A 17500-nucleotide genomic window follows, 5' to 3' on the forward strand; every position below is an offset into this window, starting at 1 on the left:
GAAAATGGCTTTTCATAGCTTTAAATCATTTACTGAAAGTTATTTGTCACTTCACCCTAAATCATTTCCCTGATTAGCCAAGTGAAGCCAAGCTGTTGTTTTCTGTTCTAATCCTCCTTATAGCCTCTGCTTGTTTTTCTTTTTTAAGATCAAGCAGATAGGTAAACCATTTTCTGAGCCGAAGTTGCAGTTCACTTCATAAAACAGGCACTCTTCGAAGTTGTCATAAGCATATTACAGAAATACAGACTACTAGACTGGGGTAGAGTACCTTATCAATATTTCATTTTGGTACAATATACTTGCATTAACTCTCTTAACACAGGTATCATATTGTTTCAAGTCAGAGAACCTGAAACATTGCAACAAAGATTAGACTAAGAGCAAAGCCTTGAAAACTACAGCCATTAGTCCTGTCATCCTCTATAAAGTTAATGGGTTGGAAAAATGGTCAATCTTTGGACTAAAAGTTGATATTTAATTGAAAGAAAATGTTTTTTAATTGTAATGGGGATTTTGCATTAGTGTGAACATGAAAAGGTACTAAAGAATCTAATGCAAGGTTATGTATTGATTTTCACTTTAACACTAGTGTAAAATGAAGGAATATTTCTATTTCATAAACAAACTCTCCTATTCAGCATCATGACTTCTTATTTGCTTTAAGGGCACAGTAAACAGACTTAAATGAAAAGAAGAAATAATAAAAATATTCTTGGATAGCTTCTGCTGATGTATAGGACAAAAAGCCACGACACTGCTATAAACCCTGATTGCTTCTGCACCAGAATTATCAAGATGTTATGTGTCACTTTCATATTTTCCAGGGTTATTTGGTTCAGGAAAGCAAGAGCATCTGTAAACCTGGCACTACACTGCCTTAATCAAAATGGCTTTACTGATCATGGATTATAACACGAGACCTGACATAATGGATGTGCAAAGTCTGCCCAAAGAATTAGCATCACTATAGGCTAGATGGATGGACGTATTCAGGAAATGTAGTTTTTCTTGAAAAGGAAAATGCTTAAGCTAAATGAGTTTAAATTCTTCTTCTTAATAATACTTAGAACACTACATTGAATTTGGAGGATTTCATTTTCCTTTTAATACAAACTTATGTAAATCAGGTTCTTTAAAATCCTATACAGTTTTCTTTAATAATAAGCCATTGTTTTGACATTCCACTTAAAGCACTAATAAACAAAAATTTGTCAGGAGTGATACCTACATACAATTTGCAAGTCAGTGTAAGTTACTTAATTTAAAACTGAAAGACAGAGTAAGCATTGCAAATATCTTATGAATAGTATTGCCATAATTCTATTATAAAAGTTATTGTAATACTGAGTGGTTATGGTCTGCTGTTAAGGTGCTTCTGTTATATACCCCGTAGTTTGCCATTTGTAAACACATCTTTTTGATGTTTCTGCCAACATCCTGGCAACAAAGCAGTGCAATTTCAAATGAGCTAATTAACTTAATTGTTGATGAAGCATGAAACAGTTCATTCACCCTGTTAGCTGCACCATGACAACATAAGAGTCTCAGCCCCTGAAGTTACTCATCTATATAAGCCTATCTGTAGCTTTCCATTAAGATCTATTGCATGCCAAATGAGTATGGCTCTTCTAACAAAGACCAGTCCACAATGTACATAGGTAGCAAATCAGTGCTGTTGCTGAAAATCCAAATGAACACAAAAATACTAGTAAATACTTTGAAAGAAATAAAAAGGAAAAATTGCAGAAACCCATTGCAGTTTGAAGCTGCAGATGAAAAGGAAAAGCTGTGTCACTTATTTCCTAAATGCTCTGATTTAGAAAATAGCTGGCTATACCAAATGCTGAAAAAGCAATGACATCACTTTTCAGTCCTGAGAGGTACAAACCCACCTGTACACTGTGGGGGTTTTTCTGTGTAACTTGTGCACATGCAAGAACAAAAGCAAAAACAGATTAGCAAGTGAGAGTTAAATGGTCATGCTTAGGCCTTTGTGCTTTTTTATTTATATTATATACAGTAATTCCCACTTCACACAAACTGTCAGAATTTAAAATGTGCTTTTTCATATTCCTACTATCCAATATAAAATCTAAAGCATCTCTTCAAATTTTCTGAGGATCCATTTCAGTAAAGGATAATAAGAGGATTAAACACTGTGCTATTGAAAGGCCTGCAAAAGTGTTCGACATGAAAGAAAGGATAACAATTTGACCCTCTGCCGATAGCCTCGATTATCCAGTTGCTTGAAATACACACAAAAAAATCTCTGACACGGTTTACAGTAAAACTTTGTTTGCCGTCTTTCACCTTCCCTTGCCTTGAACAAATTTGTACCAATGAATAAAAATCCACCTACTTTAAAAATTGTCCAAAATCTTCACAAACGCTTTCACAGCCAGGCCATTTGCAAACTCCATGACCATAGAGAGTATGGGAGGCCCCAGTCTCCTCATGTGACGAGCTGTAGCAAAAGAATAAGGCATCAGATTCATCTCAAAAGCCATAATCGTTGGAGGCTGCTAGCGCCTGTCAGGTTACGATCAGTGACAAACAGGTCAAAACAGGTCAATTTAGCTCAGAGCAGTCAGAAAAATTTAATCGTTCTATTGAATAGTTCAACTGCCAAGGCTAGATGATGTTCCAATTAGAGAAGAAATAGAGCCAAAGATGACTGTTAATAAAGGATGAAAAAATAAGATGACTGTATAATACCATATGCTAATTACGCCATATGACCTTGGTGTAACATTTACCTATAAATAAAAAATACACTCAGAACTGATAAATTCTGAGTATAAATATTAAAGACTGACAGTTAAAATTTCTGAATACTGTGAGTGTTAAAAAATATTTGAATTCTCTGCTCAATGTGTATAAATATAAAGTTGCTTCCATTAATAAATATTTTTTGTTCACAAGCTTTCACTTTGTAACTTCATAAAAATCCCTAGCTGTCCTCCATGCCCTTTTCTGGAACCTTCAAATAATTTTGCAATGGTTTCATCCATGATTAGTTATCAAAGAAATTCAGGGAATTATCCTGTGGATGTGGGCGACATCCTGAAGCAAAGAACCATTCTGTGAGATATAACCACAAAAGTAATACTAACTAAAAGTACTACTATAAAGGTATTCAGATTTTTAAATAATGCAAAATAATGATGGAAAACTGTTCTCACAGTCATATGAGGATGAGAGACACTTAAATCATAGTCTCATAAGTATTAAAATAATTAAGTCGAAAATTTATTTGAAAATAAAATTTCATACAATTTAGGTTATATAGATATAATTAAATTTCATCTTATATTGAGATCATCTATATCTTACTACAATAATATATTTACTGGTAAGTGTTACAGATACTACATAGTCTTGCATTTAATCCATTACTTGAAATTAAGGAACAATAAATAATATCTTTCAATGTGTCTGAAAAATTATTTTTAACTTCATCCATATGGTGGAATTCCGATGTATTACACTAGCAACAATTTGTACGATATGTGTCAACTTCATTACTGTCATGCACAAAAGACAGAAAATTTAGTGGTTCTTTTCACAAGAAACAACATGAGAGCTGCTTAAATATACTGTTTTGAAGCACTTTTAACATAGAATCTTTGCACTGAATTACAGCCTTGACAACTCATATAGAGTTGTACATTGTCAACGAAACCAGGAGTGTGATTCAACAGTAAGGGCCTGACTGCCAGGTGTGTTAAACATGAATGAAACTATGCACCTACAGAAGCGCCCACAAGTGTGCATTTACACCTCTACATCAGCCCACTTGATTCTGTGATTTCTAACTTCTACCCAAGCCACCATTTCATGAGTTACAAAAGAACACGCAGGTAATTTTGTTGTGTCTGCACACTTAGATATCTGTACTGAAAATTATGCCCTATGGATAAACAATTCTGAAAAATCAGATTTCCATGATCTCTTAAGTAACCTCTATTAAGCGCTATTTTTTGATTGGAAATCATGTGAGTTAAGACGTTATACAACCGCTTCACGTCAAAGGATAAGCATAGTTGAAATCTCATCAGAATTACCTGTCTCGCCTTGCATTTAGAACTGAAGACTGTCCATTCACTATGGAATGATGAGTTATTGGTGGTGATGCTTTGGAAGTGGTGGAGGAGGTAGTAGAGGAGGAATTGTTAGTAGTGAGGTCTAGCCCTCCATGTTTAATGCCATTGTCTTCCATACTGTGAACTCCAGTCACTTCTTTCCATAACTGCTGAATCTCAGCAGGACTTAAGCCAGCTATAAAATGAAAGAGAGCCCCACTAATATAACAAAATAAAGAGTTTCAAATAATGAGCTCAGTGTTACTAATGGATTAATGCCAACAATAAAGCTGATGCTGTTTTACCAGCACAATCAACATATAGTAAAACATAAATTCATAAATCCATAACTTCATAAACATAAAACAAAAAAGAGCTTCAACTTGCTCTCTTCTCCACTTGCAGCCTGGAAACTTGTAGTTTCCAGGATTCATCCTAGGTCACAAAAAGCAATGTCTTGTTAAATGTATTTATACTATGTGTTAGGCTTTGGCTCAATTTTGCATGAAGTCATGGAAACCTACGGTACAATATGCTTCTGCCTGAGGTAAAAACTACAAAATACAGGCAAGAGAAGGGCTGTGAGCATTGTCTTATCTTGCCCCTAAACTGATACGAAACCAGATTTTGAAAGATGAAGAGGTCATCAGAAATATATACACCGTCTGTCACTGCCAGACCTTGCAATTTTGACATACCACTTTTAAAGAATACTAGATTAAATGCAGAAAAGAATGTGAAGGCGCCAGAGATCTTGTGATTTCAAAGCCAGGTCCTCAATTTGACACAGTTTTTACCTGAGGTATCTTAAAATGTCTTCTATATTTCATCTCAACGAACAAAATTAGGTAACACATGGTCATGGTATCTAGATCTGCTAGAATGCAAAACATTCAAAATGCTGATGCTGTTTGAAATTTTTTTTTTTTTTTTTAATGAAAGAGCTCACATTTCTGGTTCTGAAAAGTACTAGAAAGCATCTTTTCATTCAAAATTTTGAGTATAAAAAAATTAAGTATATTTTTTTGGTTAATAAGATACAGTAGAAAGATTTAAAGACTGTTTTTTACGGTTTGGCAATTCTATTTACTAAATAATTTTTTATTTTGAGAACATATAAACTCAGACTACTGAAAGAGATTCGACAAAAAATTATGAAAAACCACACGAAGTTCCTTAACACTTTCCAGTAGCCATCTCACCATGAAGTGAGATGCTATATTCAAAGCTATTGAAAATAGATTAGTAGTTATTTACAGAAATATTAATTTCTGGAGGAAGTATGGAAACAAAGTGGGTGGAGGAGTATTTTTTTTAAATTATGAAATCAGCTCATTTTTAGATTACTGCTTTGAGTCCTACTTCTTTACCTTAGATACCAACAGCCATTGGCAAACTCAGTTAACGAAAAAGCTTGAAAGAGTTGATTGCAAGTCCTAAAACTGGAGTTTATATCATATTTGTATAGCAAAAAATCTGGGTTTTAAGGAAGCAAGCAAAGAAGCCAGGCTCTAATTTATTGCATTAGAGAGATGGGTAACGGGAGTGATGGTAATACTGGCTGTAATTGTTTAATGAAGGTAAGTAATTACTGCTGAGTTCGTGAGGGATGTTCCAGCAACACGGCAAAAAAACCACTTTAGTGTTGTAAATAACAGTTACCTGCAAATGTAATCGCAAATCAAAATGAAATAATGTATTCATTTAGGTGCCACGATATACAAAGTACATTATTTACTTCAAAATATTTCTCCCTCTGTTGAAAAAAAATAAACTAATGCTGTACTGACAAAAAAAAAACCAAAACCCAAGATGAAAACCATCTGGTTAGGTAATCAGCTATCACGTTCTTCTACTGAGAGGAATTTAATTTGAGATCATCAAACTCTGGGTCCTGTGTGAGCTGAGTGGGAGTTGCCTCACCAGCTGAGTGAACGTAGGAGGGCTGGGAGCGGCTGCAGCAAAGGTCTTTCCCGTGGGCAGGGACATCCTGCCCGTCTGGGCATCTGCTGGGCAGCTCCTCCTGCTGCACATGGAGATGTGCCTCCAGGCTGCCTACCTCACCTAGGGTTTCTTTTAAAGCAGAAAGAAAATTCTCTCTAGGCTCAAGCCTAGGGTGATAATTTTATCACTTCTTCAGAGGACCCTGAAAGGCTGCCTTTTAGCATGAAAGGATTGAGGACAGGCACTTAAAAAGTATAAGGTTAATATGTGAATTTGTAATTAATTGTAAATTATGGCAAGTTTGTAGTTTCTGCCTCTAAAAAACAATTCTCTTTTTTACTAGAGGCGTATGAAATGGCTGACAGACATTTCAGCCTGGATGTAAAAGTAGGGTAAGTTTTAACGTTTCATAGGCTGTCATAACCCTTAAAATACCCTTCCCACAATATATAAAAGGGAAAGGATCAAAAAGAGGACCAAGAGTGGAATAAAAATTACAGACTATAATAAAAAGGTGAAATACTGATTTCCTATGAAATTTACAAACACCAAGAATTTAGGAATTTTTATACTACTTTTGTAAATTTTTTAACCTCTATCTACTCTATTTTTATGTTTCAATAAATGTTTAATAAAATGGTCACTTATAAAAACCATCCATGCAACTTTTCCAACATGGACCAATCATGACTTGGGGTTTTGGTGGTTTTTTGTTTGTTTAGTTTGTTTGGGTTTTTTACTGCTGTGATTTACCGTTCCTTGCATTTAACTAGCATCAACTCAGCAATACATGGAAGTAACTCACAGCAAATCACTGGGTTTGGATACACCATAGGGAAGACCTGGTAACAAAACAGATGCTAAAACACCTTTTGCATCTTATTTGTGATGACTGACCATCAAGAAAATATGGGAAACATTCCTGTTCTTTAAAGGCAGACACTATACTTGAAGTATACATACATAAACACTATACTGTTTATATATGCAAACCTCACAGCTGTACTTCTAAGATACATCTTTTCACACTATCAAATGTAAACCCCTTTGCCAATAATAACTTGTGGTTTATGGGACCCTGTATGACCAATAACTTACAAACACAGGGACTAAAGTCCCTGTGCTACTTTCAGTGTTCTAGCTATCTATGTAACTGAGCAAATTGGATGGATGCATATAAAAAACTAGTGTTACACATGAAAATCCTTCTGCATAACAGAAAACCGTACCTTTACCACATCTAGTGTGTATTACTTTAATTCAATTCTGAAGGTTTAATTTAAAAATGGAAGAAGTAAATATCTGTATGTAATTCATTATTATGAAAAAACATCAAGGCAAAAGCAAAAATGAGATTAATTGACCTCAACAATAACAATCCATATATATTTTAACTGTTAAATTTTTTAATTTCTTGTTTATTTATTATCAATCTTTTTTGTTGTGAGTTCAGTTGGGCATAATTCTTTGAGTAAATGAAAGTTCTTAAAATAACTGTTTACTATTACAAACTATTAAAAAGGATTTTTTTTTTCTCAGTTTTTATAGTAGAAGTAGATGAATGAGTGTTGCATTAAAATAATGAATATCAATGTAATAGGGTAGGAGTGCTGAGGGAAATCTACGGGGATAGCTTAATGTGAGAGAAAATCTGAGGAATTCCTCTAGCAACAGATGGCACAAGAGGAGATTGCAAAAGGTAAAGCAGTTCAGAGAGAAGCTGTGTTTCATGCTTTTTTTGACTCTGGTCCAGGCCAATTGTACAAAAAGAAACCAGCATTACCAGTCTCTCATCCCTAGATTTATGAATCAACGTGTTTCCCCACTGCTATTCTGTTTAGTGTAGCAGGACTTGTTTTTGTTGTGGCTTTTACAATTTTAGATATGCTTGTGTCATAGCTTTTTTACACAACTTTTTGACACAATAAAATTAATTTTACATTTATTTGTAATATCTGATTTTCTGGTCATTTTGGTTTATTTATTTTGTTTGTTTTGATTTGGGTTTTTGGGGTTTTTTTATATCATTGTCTTTATCCTGTGTACTCTGCTTTTGCTCATCTGATTTCTGAGGCTTTGATTTCATACTAGATATCTGGTGGAGGAACAAGTTACGTGCATAAAGACCAATTAAAAATAATGTTACTTGTCATGAACATAGTCCAAACAATGCTCATTTCAGGACTGGGGTATCAGAGATCAAATTATTGTGTAATTTTACGACAGACACTTAGCTCAACTCTCTATGATAAAACAAACAGAAACACATACCTAACATGTTATAGACAGAGTCCCCTAGATGGGAAGACTTTGACCTTATCTTAATATGTAAGCAGCATTTACCTCCATGTTAATTTATGTTTCAAAAGTGCGTGCCCTATTTTCTTTCACGTAGTGGAGTTTGAGCTCATTTTCATCATTGAGAAATCCTGATCAAAGTGACAAAAGGAATTTTATTTTTTTTTTTTTTCAAAAAGTCTTTACGATTATTTGTCAGTCACAGTTCATTTCTATTGGAATCACCACCTTCGAAACTTGTTGTTCTATTTAACCTATTTTATACAAAGGAATAAAAAAGAAAATAAATCCTAAGGCTTGTCCCTAAATTCACTTGTCACGAATTGAAGATTCAAAGTGCTTTTCAATGCCAAACACTTCATTTTCTTACAAGAAAAAGAAAAGAAAGTGAGTTTTTGAATGGCTTTAACATCACCGTCAGATGTATTTTATACCTGTTTGTTTATATTAAATGAAAAAACATTCTACTAAATCAGATTTCAGTGATTCCTCAGAGAAAAGCAATGATGCTTGAATTGTGCTGCTATTAGAAATTGTTTCCAGCACATAAGCTCAATAAATATGCACCTTCCATCTAGGAAAAAAACCTAAAAAGCTGCCTTTATTTTTCCAATAGAATATGCTGTAAAATTTATCAGCGTCCAGAAAATTTGGTAATACGAATAATAAAGTTTCAATTACTAAGTATACTTAAGTGTCATAATGGGAAACTTCTGAAGTTCAGATGCAAATGGAATGGTTAAGAAGTTGCGAATTTAGAAAATTGATCCTGTCATATATTATTGAAATACCTTGTGGCAGAGACTGGACAGGAAGAGCAGACTGGCCAGGTGGGATGGAAATGAGTCCCTGACGCTGAAGGTTCAGCAGATGTTGCTGCTGCTGAAGTTGTTGCATCTGGAGGAGCTGCTGCTGGAAGACAAGCTGCTGGGCTGCCAATTGCTGCTGCTGCTGCTGCTGCTGCTGCTACAAAGAGAACAGGGGGGAAAATAGAAAAAGCAAATGCAGCAAAAAGTAAAGCGTGCAGTAAAGGCTAAAAAGCCAAGAACATAAAATCAACTTCTTTCTTTTTAATCTCAGTTATTAAATAATAATGCTATTTGTAGAATACTTAAGCAGTGAAAGTGTTTGAAATTTTCTATTATATTCATTTAAGCTTTTAGGTTTTAGGGAAAATGGCAAGATACACTTAATGACACACTAAAGAAAAGGGTCAAGAAAAGTATATAACAGCTGTTTCAAATGAAAAAAGCTCAGCTCATGGCAGATGATAACAAATTTATCTATGCTAAACATATAACTTTTTACAGCAGCCTGTGATTTGAAGGCACTCTTGTTTTTCCAATTGACTAAGTTTGGTCTGCAGTGGCCCATGAACATGGTCTCCAGTGATCTATTAGTAAACTGGGATGTAGCCTTCCTTTCACTGGCCTGTTAGCTCCCTCTCTTTTCATGTTGGAATATATTACAAGGAGCATGACATTCAAGGCAACGAAATGCCCTATTATGGAGCAAAAGTACAGGTTCCAATTTTGTGAGGCATTTCAAGACAAACTTGAGTCTACAAAGACTCAGGAGGGTATGAGAAGGCAGTCACACTTCAGAAAAAGACAAGCTGCTGTGGAAGACCTTTCCTTTCTAGTTTGGGGAAAAGAGAAACTTCTGATGCGCTCACTGGAAAACAGACTGCATAATGGAGCAAGTCATGTGGATTGCCCAGAGCCTCCGGAGAAATAAGGGAGCAATTTCTATTCCATAGTTGATGGCTGTCTGAAATTCTATTCACAAATCCAAACAGAAACAAAGCCTCAGGAGGTCACAACTGCTTCCTCGACGTTTGCATAATGGGCAGCTTGAAGACAACGTCTAGGATACCTGCTGATCAATTTAACTACTTCAACATGTTTTGTTTGTATTCTGTTTATATTTGATGCAGTTTGCTGACAAGTGCAAGCTAGGCCTGAGAAACCCACTTGTCAGGTTGATTTATGAGCACATCAAACTGTAACTTTCTACTCGCCACTTCAAACCTACAGTAGCAGTTCATTAATCAGGGGCCTATGACTTTGAAATCTGTGCTCAATCGCTCTTTTTCAGCCATGGACTAAATTTGCATGCTCTCTGAGCTGTGCCACTGAGCAAAGTAAGGCTCCTTCCCCAATACAGATTGCCTGTGAATACAAGATAATCAGTACAGAGTCCACCACATAGTTCGTTCTTTGCACACTCAGATTCATTAGCGAACATTAGACGACAGCAGGACTAGACTGCTCAAATCCTATGTCTCAGAAAGGGGAGCAGGAGAATTATACCAGCACTGCTATTAAGGCCAGTAAAAATATAAGAACAAATCTTTGATAGCTGCATCCTTGCTATAGGAAAAGATCTAAACTGTTCTTGTCTTTTCCAAGCTTCTGACAGCTCAGACTAGTGTGCATCAGCAAGGGTCTTAGCTCCTACCTCTTTTGCTTGCTTTCCTGGATGCTGTTGCTGCTGTTGTTGCTGCTGCTGCTGCTGCTGTTGTTGCTGTTGCTGCTGCTGCTGTTGTTGCTGTTGCTGCTGCTGTTGTTGCTGTTGCTGCTGCTGTTGCTGCTGCTGCTGCAAAAGCTGAAGATGTAACTGCTCTTGCTGTTTCTTGTAAAACTCTTGTAGTTGTTGCTGAATAAACCATTTTGACTTTAATAAATAAAGGCAAAAGTTTCAAGTATTATAAATCTCCTAAACTCTTCTAGATTGGCATAGGGCAGCGTAGCCATTAAGTATCACCTCATAACAAAAAATGTGATTTGAAGAGGCAGATCTACATACATTTTTTTCCAAGGCGGTTCTGAAATTTTCCAATGCAGATTCCAAAATATCCTAAACAGAAGGGTATAGAAAATCTGTATTCTAAAGGGAATGCAAGAGCCAAATTAACTCCTCAAATAACTATACCTAAGTTCCTTACACGTCCTATATAACAAATCAGAAGCTGCACTCATCCACTCGCAAGAAACCTACAAGTCACTAAGGCCAAACAAAACTGTCTGCTTCTGAGGGGAAAAAAGTAATTAATCTGTCAATCTGCTTAGCAGGATGCTGGATTCTCAACTGAAAGTGGATTGCCTGTAACGATCATGGTACTAGATATTAAAATGTTTAAACATACAGTTCAGTGACTGAGCTAGGACTATGACAAACAGACACATCATTTTCTGTATGAAAATTAAGCATGCACCCAAAAAGTCACTGTGTTACACCAAAGCACTGATCACTGACACTATCATTACTGTGTGAATAACAAGTTCACTTATTTTTCAATTAGCTGACAAATTATGTGCTAAGGAAACAGCAACCTCCTCCTCCTCCTTTTTAAGCTTATCTGGGACAAATTTTAGTATGCAAAAAAAAACAAAATAAAAAAACCTTTTTCCTAGATGAAACAAGCTGTTAAGTTCAAATTTCATAACCGCATACCATTTATGTGACTAAAGGGAGCACTACAGTGTTATGAATTTTAAAGCAACAATTATCTACAACTCTATTTGCACTTCCTTTGGCAGGTCCACAATTAAAATGTGCCTAAGCGCTTGAAAATTTAAACATCAATTTGTTTGGTATTTGTAATGCATCTGCCACTGCTGCTGTTGCTGGTTTTAATATAATATTGAATGTTTCAAAGTGCAATTTCACACTTCCACATTGAAAAAAAATAAATTTGGAGACTGAGAAGTTTCATGGTTATTTTCATTCTTTTTGGTGTAATGAGCAATGAAATTTTACAAAATAAGACCCATAAAATCTGGCTGACTTTTGTGTGAATGCCCTGTGCTAACAGTCCAAAGCAGGTAACACACATTACCTGCTGCAACATAACTGCTTGCTGCTGCTGGAGAAGTGCTTGAAGCTGCTGCGGAGACAACACTTGCTGCTGGAGAATCTGCTGCATTTGCTGAGGGGTGATCACCTGGGGAGTCATCATGGCCACTGACACAGGCACCTGCACAGGGAAAGAAAGATATCATCGTCAAACATGTTTTACTTTGCCTGCACTACAGCAATACATCTTTTTTATTTTGTACCAAAGATGGACCATAATTTTTTACATAGTATTTATCACTGTAAAGTTCCAGTTTCAGTCAGAATCTGTTATTTTAAGGCCACAGTACTGTGCCACTCTATTTCCAGAGGCATCAGTTTTGATAAGATTCAAGCTTTATTTTCTGCATCTCTTATGTATTCCTGCAAGAAATTTAAGCATTGGCTAGTACAAATGTGTATTTAAAAATAAATGATCACATGGCAGGGCTCTCAACACTTCATAATCAATCATCTTATCAAGTGTCATAATGTTACGAATAGAAAAATCTATTGAGAGTGTTTCAAAGGATATGATTAAGACCGACAGCAAAATAAGTATCTTTAAGCAGTAAATGTTTTCCACAATAAAGACACTTAGCCTAAAAAATTTTTGCATAATACAACACTTCAGTAGAAGAAAAACTTTCTTGCTTGGCTAGTCTTTTAAGAAGGTCTGATTTACACAGGAATAAAAATGTCATGGACATATCAGAGTACATAGCAAAGACTGCCACCTCAGCCACCTGGTCTCGGCAGAGAGAATAGTGTTCTCAGCATTCCTATCTGAAAAGTGAAAGTTGGGAAACCTTGGCATTAGATTTCTAGTTTTCCCACTAAACTCTAAGAATGCATTTTTGTGTGTTCTGGACATGGCTTTATTTTCTGTTTGTTATACAGTGAGATCAAGTGTCGGCAAATGCATGAACACCCACATAAACACATGTTCTCAGGAATATACATGTGAGTTGGAAAGACACAGCAAGTATCATTGTGTATGTAGGAGAGAAAAGTCCTAGAAAGAAGCTGGGGTTTTTTGTCGAGTGTTGTGGCAGGCACACAATGTGAGAGCGTTGCTGCAGCTACCCAGGACACGGTCAAACAGCTGTCAGCAAGCCAGGTTTCCACCCATGAAAAAGCAGCCACTCGCTTGTCTAGCAAAATTCAAATGTTTTTTCTGTATATAATAGCAAGCTGGCACATAAATACTGCTTTGTGAGATGTTGTGGGACATTCCAGTCTTCTGTAAATCAGCAAAAAAAAAATTATTATTAATAAATTAAATCATGAGCCAGTTTTAAGAGGAAAAACTCTTTTAATGTTTCTATTACTTGAATCTATCCCGAAAGACTTTGAATAAATGAAACAGAGGAAAAAAGAAACACAAGTCCACTGAAATTTACTTTTCGGAGAAATTACCTCATAAAATATTACACAGAACACCACTTTTCACACAATTCATCACAGCATAAACTATGGTCTTAAAACACTGACTAATTAAGAGTCTGAACATAAACATACCAGCCTTTACTAAAAAGTCTGATAATATTTTGGCAAACATCAAATGAATTATAAGAGCAAAAATTCTGAAGGTTTTACTCTAAAATACAAATGTAAAAGACAAACCAGATTTTCACTCAGAAACTTGTGGGGAAGAATTTAAGCTCATCTATCCTTGTACTCCTTCCATTATCAACAGAATGAAGAAATCCTGAGCAAAGTATATCTGATTTAGTTTAGGGATTTATTTTAACATGGAACTAAGCCCACACTGGGAATATGCCTGTGTCTCTCCATGGAGTCCAGACTGCCTTTGAGTAAACACCTAAATTTCAGATGATTCATTCTGATTGTTACACTTTGTAACATCTAGTTTTGTAGCACTAGAAACACAACATATCTATACAATAGTGTTTTATATTAAGTTTAGCAAGTACTAAAGGCAAGACAAACATGTTTTTACAGCTTTGGGATGCATGAGCAAAGAATAAAATTCACTGACTAGAGTCACTGTTCAACTCCCTCTGAAGTCACTAAGAATTTCCTCTGTACTTGAGATCTGAATTTGTCTCCTTCTGACAATTTTATCTCAGTGATGCTATTCAACTACCACAGGTCACATAGATACGAGAAGGCAGAGATGAAGATGGACACTTTCACAATTAAACTATGGCCTTTAACCTTTAAACCCTGCAAAAACTTTTCTAATATTTACATGCTTACTATTATAATAAGTACCAAAATATGAATATTTTGATCTAAACTGAGTGAAAATCTATCTAACTCTGTAACTGGTACTGATTTGTTCATACTCTGTGCTAAATACTCCAGCCTTTAAGATGTTTAGCTAGACTCATGGTACCACAAGAGTCCTCTATTCCTCAGTCTGAAATATGAATTCCCCTCCACCAGGCATACTTTTGTTGGCTTTTGCAGTATCTGATCTGAATCTCCCTAACTGTGTACACGCTCTTATACATGGAGACGCATTTGCTTTGCAATACATTCTAACAGCTTTTCTGGAAAAAAAAAAAAAAAAAAAATTGTTTTTCCTGTAATTTTCAACAGTTCAACTGTATAAGTTAGAGAGCTAATATACTTGTTTTTCAGGATGATAGACAGAAGCATGAAAAAAACTGGCAGTCAAGATCATTAGTAAAAATACAGATTTATGTAGATAATATTGCCTTTATAAGAATTTTATGTAATGATACATATGTGTGTATCATACCTGATACATATATTCTTTCCCACAGATAAAGGACAAGGCATTTTGAAAACTGCTTGAAATTTACATTAGCAGAACACATTAAGCAAAGAGATTTCTCTAACTGTCATTAGATAACATAAATTGGTACATTTCACAGCTTTCAGTGATACACCAGACTGTACTATCTGGTTGGAAGACTACCTGAAACCTGCTATTTTATGACCAATTATATGCATTAGGTATATTTCTTTGATTTAATGTCTGTGTTTTCCAATATGAATGATTTTACAAAAATGTAGCAGAGAGGCAATCTCTGACTCTTTTTTATAGAAATCTCTCTACGTATCTAGACTCAGTTCAGGTAGAGTGACCTAGCGAAAAGATAGGATTGCTCCTTTGAGCGGGCTACAAGCTCCCCAAAATTCTTGATTAAACCTCTAATGAAAAACTGAAGTGCCAAAGTAAAACATGATTTATAACTGCATCATCCTATGCATGGCATCCTCAAAGACACTGAACTCCTAACTCTGCCATGGAGATGACTGGGTAAGCAGTCCTACAAAACACAGTGGGTGGGACAGTTTCTGAAGAACACACAAATCGATTGGCCCCATGATAGACCCCAATGAAAGGTCCATCATATTTTGAAGATTCTCATGTTTTTTGTCACAGGCTATCCCCCATTTTTTGGATTAGTTTATAAATCCTACTAAATAAAATACCAGATATCTAAACAAACAATTTTTAACACATCTAAATGGCATTTCAGGCAAGAACAACCCTAAATTGCTTTATTACTGCACGTGAACGTACAAATTAAGAAAAGCTATGACTCAGAATGAAAACACTGATATTGGAAATTAGACAGATGAACATGAATGCAAAAAATGAAAACAGTACTTTTTGAAGAATAAAAATCTGGGTTTATCCCAGATCAATTTAATAGAGAAATAGTGGAAATTAAGGCTGTGCATTTAACACCACTCTTTTGTTGTACATTAGAAATTTAGCTTTAGCCATAAAGAAGCTTCCCAGGTAAACACTCATCTATTGTTTCTATGAACTAATCGATAATAGGAAACAGACAAATTTATATTTTTACATGTTACCTATAAAAACCATATTCTTAATGGCCAAAAGGATAGGTATCCTGCACCTGCAATAAGCTTTTGCATTTTTCAGAAGCCTTGAAAAACTGCACACATATTTTCAAGAAGTGTTGACCGATCTCACTAAGTACAATCAGCAAAGACACACTATTTTTATTCCAAGTTCCTTTTATTTTGAAAGTCAGGTACTGAAAATGAAAATTACAACAAACCCTTCCCTTAGATTTTGAGGAGAGTCACAAAATCACATATATTAGTCATATTCAGAGCTGTTTTAAGGCAGGCAGGAATTACTTCTTTGTTACAGACAGAGGAAACAAGCCACCACCTTTAAGTAATTAATCCAAAATCACATCATATTTTAAGTGACAGATCTGAGAATGGAACTGTTCCAGAAGACAAGTCTCTCTGGCTTATTGAAAGATATGTAATTGAACATCTAATGGAGAATCTTTCTGGAGGATCCTCCTTTCAAAAATAAATGTAGGTGTGAAACCACATACAGTACAGGATCGGGCTTTTCAGCAGGTAAGAATTATCCTAAAAGATGGAACTACTGCATTTCTTCTTTTCCTACTTTGGTATATGTGTAGAATGTCTACCATAATAATAACCTTTTGGATCTTCCTGGTTCTGTGATATTAAAAAGAGCTGAGAATAAATTGAGTGATATTTGTAAGCTATTCATAACTAGAGAACAAGAATACATAGCGATGCCTGTACACTGACAATATATACTGACCAATTTTCTGCAGTTTAGATAAGGTTACATGCTTCTTAAAATATAAATCTTGATACAAATTACTAAAGTTTATCAACAGAGAAACCCTAGGAGGCATGCAACAGGAAAAATAACGAAGTAAGAAAGATACAACTATTGTGTTCAGGACTCCTGTTTTCCCTGTTTACAGTGGAATTTATTATTATTAATCTATGTACATTTTAATCAATTTAATATACTAGAGTGCACTTTGTTGTGTAATCCTAGTTTATAGAACTTTATCTTTACAGCTTTTCTTTTGTTATCAGACACTTCTCCAATTACATGTAAACATTTTAGGAAAGATTAAAGTAAATTCTATTTACAGTTAATGGAAAACAAGCTGTCCGTACTCCTGCTGTAGTAGAGATTATAGGTGATATATAATATGCTACACCATATGTTTAAAGGCCAATAATGCAACTTCTAATCTCACTCTGGCTAATCAAGCTGCTCAGATTATTTTACATACATCTTTGGTTTAGGCCTTGACATGCCCTTGTTTTTCTTTCTTCTCAAAGCTAAAGTTCCCCTCTTTGATTAGCTGAAACATTTGCATGGTCACTACACATTTTTCATTTTATAAATCATTATGCATTAGCAGTCTTGATCGCCTAGCTTGACTAATCCTGATGAACTGAAATCACAGCTGAAGGTCAAACTCCATCCCACTGCACATTCATATTCAAACAAATCTGCACCATTGTTCATTAGACTTCTAAAATCATTGAAAAGAAGTTACTGAATATCTCACCCT

The 17500-nt window shown here is 35.2% G+C and overlaps 1 protein-coding gene across 1 annotated transcript in view; it reads right to left on the reverse strand.

Moving 5' to 3' along the window:
* Positions 1 to 17500, reverse strand: part of FOXP2 (forkhead box P2) — a 261915-nt gene that overhangs the window by 50200 nt on the left and 194215 nt on the right. Inside the window, exons 4-9 of the mRNA XM_066319012.1 lie at positions 12169 to 12306; positions 10788 to 10985; positions 10203 to 10205; positions 9119 to 9293; positions 4068 to 4281; positions 2363 to 2467 (exon numbers count right to left, since the gene is read on the reverse strand). Coding sequence (XP_066175109.1) covers positions 2363 to 2467; positions 4068 to 4281; positions 9119 to 9293; positions 10203 to 10205; positions 10788 to 10985; positions 12169 to 12306 — 833 coding nt within the window. The remainder of the gene's footprint in view (positions 1 to 2362; positions 2468 to 4067; positions 4282 to 9118; positions 9294 to 10202; positions 10206 to 10787; positions 10986 to 12168; positions 12307 to 17500) is intronic.

Source organism: Sylvia atricapilla, chromosome 5, assembly GCF_009819655.1.
Source record: "Sylvia atricapilla isolate bSylAtr1 chromosome 5, bSylAtr1.pri, whole genome shotgun sequence".
Lineage (NCBI taxonomy): Eukaryota > Metazoa > Chordata > Aves > Passeriformes > Sylviidae > Sylvia > Sylvia atricapilla.